Below are 6,759 nucleotides of genomic sequence, written 5' to 3'. Positions count from 1 at the left end.
AGAAAATGGGGTAGATTGTGTCTGTAGGATGTATTGTTCAGATTCTATGTAGGTTTAAAGTTTTCATTTTCCGCAGCCAAAAATCAAGCACGGACACAAAAGATGATACAAAAAATCACATATGGGACCAAAATTTGCGCGGGGAACATCAAAATTCCTTTTCTAGACACCTTAAGGATTACAAAAAACTAGGTTAAAAAAATATATCTTTCGGGTGCAGGTGAACCCCCCCTTCCTACCCTACTATTATAATAAACTCCATAACAAAACAATTTCATTAAAATTGTGTACTGATTAACAGATGATATTTTATATACATAACCAAAATATACAATGCATAACTAATGCATTTAAGTTGATTTAATTTAATTGGATAGTGGATTTAACGTCTAACGTTTTACCCTCTCAATTGAAATATTTTGGTCAGTAATATGTTATGAATTTTAAATGATTTATTTTTCATGTCTATCCTTGTATTCCTCAACTGGTTGAGCTTAATAATATAAATAGCTATAGTTAGTTATACTATAAATTGTTACCAGGTTAAATCACTGGTTTTGTGTTGCTGGTAGTGAAACTAATCCTTTACATTACCAGCCACTGATTCATGCACTCTGTCTCACACACACACACACACACACACACACACTTTCATGAGCTCACTCAGTCTACTCGAGCCGAAACACACTGACCAATGAGGGTCATCGATGGGCTGTGAAACGCGTCGGCCAATAGGAATCCCGAGAGGCGGGGCTGAACTCTCTCAACGCTGTCAAGGAATTTCCTCATGGATTTGCGGTCTTTGAGTTGTCATGTTATGAGTTGTGGGAATGTTTCATTTGGATATTGTGATCGACAGTGCGGTGATGTATGAACGACTTTCGTTTTTAACTTATTTAATACGTCTTTGTTGACATCACTGCCTTCAGCAGATCCCTGTGAGACCAACGCTTAATTTCTATGAACTTATTTCTCAGTTGTGATGAATAAAACGCAAACAGTCGCTTTTCCCTGACGGGGGCTCATTGACAAGAATATGCGATTGGTTTGACACTGATTCATTGTGATAAAAGTACACTTGTGGATTCTTCAGGGAGATAACGTTACACCACAGGTTTTATTCCAGCATGTCCCGGAGGAAACAGGCTAAGCCACAGTATGTGCTCATCGGTGAGTTACAGCTCTTTCTCAACTTGCATGTTGATGGAGTTTTTTAGGTTTGAAAAAGTAAGGAATAAGTACAACACTTTTAATATTTCGCAAGCATAACTCTTTCCCCAGGGTTCCGTCTACTACTGTTAGTCATACCTGTAAAATATGATGTGATATCAACTAATCATGAACTGATGTTAAACCAGTGTCATTTTTACAACTTAGAAAAAAAGCAAAATTATGTTTTAGCTTTAATTTGATATGTATGATGGTGGTGATGGCTCTCTTTACAAATGTTCAAACCGAAAAATGTATGATAACAAATATTAAAATCTCATATTAGTCAATATTTAGTTGTGTCCCACATTTTGCACCCAGTCCTGTTACTGCGTGATTTTCAACCTATTACTAATTTTACAATCCATAAAAAAAAAAAAAAAAAAAAATGTTTTAGACATTTTGGACATTATATGGTGTGAAAATACAAAGTAAAATTTCTAATTAAATTTCGAAATTCTTGCACAAATTGTGACTTGGGTGACTTTGTCAAACCACTGAATCGGGCTAGTTTAATTTAGGCTAGTTTAATGTAACTCTGTAGCTATCAGTCCTGCTATGCATTTATTTATTTTATTTTATTTTTTTTTGATGTTTATTGCTCGAAAATTATAACTGTTGACAAAAAATACCTTATTGTTGTACCCTATACCCTAAATGTAGTGACAGCAGATGAAATGAAATGAAATGAAATAAGTATTTATAACAATTTTATTAAAAAAAATTCTGATATTAACTTTTCAAAGTATTTGCTGGACCTTGTCTGTCTTTCATTTCTAATGCTGAAACACACACACACACACACACACACACATTGCTGCAATGAGTTGTATTGCTGGCTGTTGCAGAAATATGAGGTCATCATGAATGTTATGGATTCTTTTTTTAAAATGTACTTTTTCATTTTATATGCAAGTTTTATTATTAAAGTGTGAAACCAAACCTGTGAAGCTATCCTTGATATGCACTTGAAACAAAGCTGTTCTATTTAATGAATGTCAGTCTGGAAATTCCAATGAAATACAGTGTATTTAGGAGATATTTACAAGATGCTCAAAATGGCATAAAGTTATTCTGAAATTTGTGCAGATTTTGCTACATGATCATTTTTTTTTTTTTTTTTTTGATAACTATGAAGTTATTCGAATTTAATTTTGAGACAATATCAATCATTTATTGTTATGGCTGTTGAGAAGAAAGCTACTGTGTTGTCTATTGCTAAGCTTGAAGTTTACAGTGAGTTGCATTACATTGAATCTAAAATGATCTAATATACAAATCTTTTTATTTTTTCTTCTTGAAATACAGATTCTATGATGGAAAATGACCCCACTCCAACCCACGGTGTCCATATGTGTCAACAATGCTGTGCTGAATTTTCCAGTATAACAGACCTCTATCAACATCAGAAAGACTGTTCAAAAGACCAGTTAGTTCTAATAGTAAGTGAAAACGAAAGCCTAGATTCTCCACCTTCTGGCCTCACAATCAATTCACCATTCTTCAACACTGAGGATCATTTGAATGGAGTGACAAGTAATGAAAGTACGGAGGAACATTGTGACTTTTCTAATGGTAGATCATCAGTGGATGTTGACGAATCCTTACACATATATGAAAACTGCAACCATGACATTGCCAAAAAGTCTAATTTACATCATGATAATGAAAACTATGCTGATGGCTTCAGCTCAGCATACTCCGCTGTCCTACCTCAAGAGAGTACCTTACTTGAGTTATGTAAATTGTCAGCCATTAATAGCAATGTCTTCATTGAGAACCTTGAAAACACCAAAGTTGCTGTTGCTCAGTTCTCACAGGAAATTAGTTTGAATCCAAAGACAAGTTGCAGGAACTCAAGCAACACCAAATTGGCCTCCTCTAGTTTGATTGAGCAGCTGTTATCACTGCAGGAACAGCAGATGCAGCAATTAAAACTAATCGAAGATATTCGACACCAAATAATGCTATTAGTAACCCAAAATTCTGAAAAACCTTTGGCTGCAAACAGCTCCAATGGTCTGTTTCAAACCAGTTCGCTGAGAAAACTCAGCTCACACCTCACACAACAACTCACAACAGCTGCTGGGCTAGTGGAAAACCTCACTGCTAATGCTAAACATGTTTTATCACAAAACAACCAAGATGGTTTAAGGGATGAAAAAGGAAACTCCCAAATGACTGACGATCCTTTGCCATCAAAGGTTGGTAGTGATCGGTGTAGTAATCAGGCTTTGCAAGGAAACACAGTCAGTGATAAAGTTGATGGCACAGCTAATTTAAAAACAACTTCACCATCTCCCGCTTCTTTTACAGATGGGATTCTACACAAACTCGAATTGGCCCACAAACAAAACAGCTTTAATATGTTTGAAAACTCCTTGCCTAGTATTGGGGCAATTGTAGAGGACCTGAATGCTTTGACTGCCCTAGCCCAACATAGGAAAGTCAAACCTCTCAATGTGAGTTTATGTGAACACAAGAGACCATCGGAAGATTGTATTTTCAAGCACAAATGCCGGTTCTGTGCCAAGGTGTTTGGAAGTGATAGTGCTTTGCAAATACACCTGCGGTCTCACACTGGGGAGCGACCCTACAAATGTAACATATGTGGGAATCGCTTTTCCACCCGTGGAAATCTCAAAGTCCATTTCCAACGTCACAAGGAGAAGTATCCTAACATACTAATGAATCCCTATCCGGTTCCCGAGCATTTAGATAATGTCCCAACCAGCACAGGTATTCCTTATGGCATGTCCCTGCCTCCCGAGAAGCCTGCTCTTAACTGGTTGGATAGTAAACCTTTAGTGGGTAACTCTCTTGGCTTTGTCCTTCCACCATCTTTGCCAAGTCTTCCACCCATCATTAAGAAAGAGGAGGAAGGGTTATCAATAACCAAAGCTCATAGTCCTGTTGTCAGTGAGGTGTGTGAGACAAGTAACAGGCATCAAGAGGGACTTACCAGTAGCCCTCCTCTAACTTCAAATCAGAAACTTCAAGAGGTTACACAACCCTTGAGTATCGCTACCTTACTAAGCTCCTCAGGGGAAGGTTCAAGAGACGACATTGCTATTAATACCGTGGTCAGTACAAGATTAATAACTGAGCTAAAATCAGAGCAGCTAGAAACTAAATTTCTTGTTGGAAGTCTTCCGAATCCCTCCGGAGCATCTGAGACTTCAAAGCTGGAGCAGTTGGTGGAGAACATTGACAAGAAGTCCACTGACCCCAATGAGTGTGGAATCTGCCACCGGGTTCTTAGCTGTCAAAGTGCCCTTAAAATGCATTACCGCACCCATACGGGAGAAAGGCCATTCAAATGCAGGGTGTGTGGACGGGCTTTTACAACTAAGGGCAATCTCAAGACACACTATAGCATTCATCGTTCCATGCCAACTCTTAGAATACAGCATTCTTGCCCCATTTGCCAAGAAAAGTTTACAAATGCAATGGTCTTACAGCAGCATATCCACATGCATATGGGTGGTCACATCCCTAATGTCCCACTGCATGATAGTGAAGAACCAATGGACCAGGACACTGACTCTGTAGATGGTAGGACCTTGGAAGTGGAAACCTTTCCCAATGAGAACATGGAAATTATGGAAGGTGAATCTGATTCAAAATACCAAGACTCTTTACCAGAAACTGCTTCTTCTGAGTTTGCCAGAGCCACTGGGTCAGACAGTCAGATTACCGTTTCAAATGTGGAGAATTTGTCAAAAATCAATAAGTTGACAATGGGGAATGGATCAGTGGATAGAGGCTGTTTAACCCAGAGATCATCTTCACTAAACAGGGATCATGAGAGTTTGAGGAGGAGGATTTTGGCCATCACTGAGACAAACCCATCCTGGAACCCATCCTGCCCCAATGGCCGTGCTTTTGAAATGCAAGGATACACAACGACTGACAGAAACCTGAAATCTGCTGAATCAAACAACTCAAGCCTACAGCCTAGTCCTACAGTGTCTAGTTTACTTGACGGAACATCTGGAGATATACCAACAGATAACTTGACCATGATTTTACCCTTAAATGAGCGGGGATCCCTAAAAAGCAATGTTTGTGATGTTTGCAACAAGACGTTTGCCTGTCAAAGTGCTTTGGACATTCACTATCGAAGTCACACCAAAGAGCGCCCATTCATCTGCACTGCGTGCAACCGAGGGTTCTCAACCAAAGGTAACCTTAAACAACACATGCTTACCCACCAGATGCGAGACTTACCTTCACAGATGTTTGAGCCTGCAAACCAGATCCTGATTTTTCCTCCAAACCATTTTCAACCCTCCATGGAACCAATCATGCCGTCAAAAAGTATTGAACACAATTGGCTCATTAAAAAAGATCCTAAAGATTCACCCACAAGTATAGTTAGCTCAACAGCTTCCACATTACCTCTACTCTCCACAGCAACACCACTTCGACGAACTGCTAAACAGCACTTCTGCCACACTTGTGGGAAGACCTTCTCTTCTTCAAGTGCACTGCAGATTCATGAAAGAACGCACACTGGTGAGAAACCCTTTGCCTGCAACATATGTGGACGTGCATTTACCACTAAAGGAAATTTGAAGGTACACCATTACAAGGTTGTTAAAGGTGTTCCATCACTGATTGCCAGTTTGTATTTTGTTGCTGTGTATGGAATCAGTTGTACCTTATGACCAACTATCCACTTAGTCATTTTCATCCTGTTTTCCATCTAGGTTCATATGGGAACCCACATGTGGAGCAGTTCTCCAGCCAGACGAGGTCGCAGGCTTGATGGTCCACTCCTTAGGTCCAATTCTGAGCGATTTCAAGACACTCCCCCAAAAGATGTTGTGGATAAAGTATGTAACGGGGATTCGATAGGTCTCTGGGGCCAGTATACCTCTCTCACTAGTTGTTTGGGTATGAGGACCAATGAAATGCCTGTAATTCAAAATGGTTCCATACCTCACCTGTCAGTTTCTGCTGGGCATCTGGAAAACTTGGAAAAATTACAACTCAACAGAGCTTTACCTTGGCTTGAGAGATTGAGTGAAAATGGTGCAACTTTGCATTTCCGGCAATTGGTTGAAGATAATAAAACAACAGTGACTGACTGAATTTCGTCTTTTAGGATGCAAACCCATAATTGAAATGTGATGCAATTTCGTAAGTGTGCTGTTTCATTCGGGTTTTTTTTTTTTGTACAAGTGTACCCTATGTAGTGACATTATTAAAGGAGCAGTTCACTTTTTTTTTAGAAAAAAAATTGCTGATAATTTACCCACCCCCATGTCATCCAAGATGTCCATGTCTTTCTTTCTTCAGTTGAAAAGAAATTAAGGTTTTTGATGAAAACATTCCAGGATTTTCTCCATATAATGGACTTCAATGGGATCCAAACGGTTCAAGGTCCAAAAGACAGTTTCAGTGCAGCTTCAAAGGTTTTTAAACGACACCAGACGATGAATAAGGGTCTTATCTAGCGAAACGATCGGTCATTTCAAAAATAAATAAAAAAGTTTAAGTTTTATAAGCACAAATGCTCGCCTTGCTCTGTTCTGTGACGCGCGT

General features: G+C 38.9%; 1 protein-coding gene across 2 annotated transcripts; it reads left to right on the top strand.

The window, feature by feature from the left end:
- The first annotated feature begins 772 nt into the window (after positions 1-772).
- Positions 773-6,518, top strand: sall1b (spalt-like transcription factor 1b). Of its 2 annotated transcripts, none has more exons than XM_039656647.2 (3): positions 773-1,170; positions 2,518-5,727; positions 5,922-6,131. In XM_039656647.2, exons 1-3 carry the CDS (start codon positions 1,128-1,130, stop codon positions 5,978-5,980), a joined length of 3,312 nt encoding a protein of 1,103 aa, XP_039512581.2. In that variant the 5' UTR covers positions 773-1,127; the 3' UTR covers positions 5,981-6,131. The 2 variants fall into 2 exon arrangements, with proteins under 2 accessions (XP_039512581.2, XP_039512580.2); XM_039656646.2 differs by having other exon boundaries at positions 774-1,170; positions 2,518-5,789; positions 5,922-6,518.
- The last annotated feature ends 241 nt before the right edge of the window (positions 6,519-6,759 follow it).

This window comes from Pimephales promelas, chromosome 25, assembly GCF_988280905.1.
Source record: "Pimephales promelas chromosome 25, fPimPro1.hap1.1, whole genome shotgun sequence".
Classification (NCBI taxonomy): domain Eukaryota; kingdom Metazoa; phylum Chordata; class Actinopteri; order Cypriniformes; family Leuciscidae; genus Pimephales; species Pimephales promelas.
This window is presented reverse-complemented; position numbering and strand designations above follow the sequence as displayed.

Coding starts and splice junctions, on each gene's coding strand:
- sall1b (XM_039656646.2), top strand. CDS start 1,128: ATGTCCCGGAGGAAACAGGCTAAGCCACAGTATGTGCTCATCG. Junction 1,171..2,517: donor GCCACAGTATGTGCTCATCG/GTGAGTTACAGC, acceptor CTTGAAATACAG/ATTCTATGATGGAAAATGAC. Junction 5,790..5,921: donor CCACTAAAGGAAATTTGAAG/GTACACCATTAC, acceptor TTTTCCATCTAG/GTTCATATGGGAACCCACAT.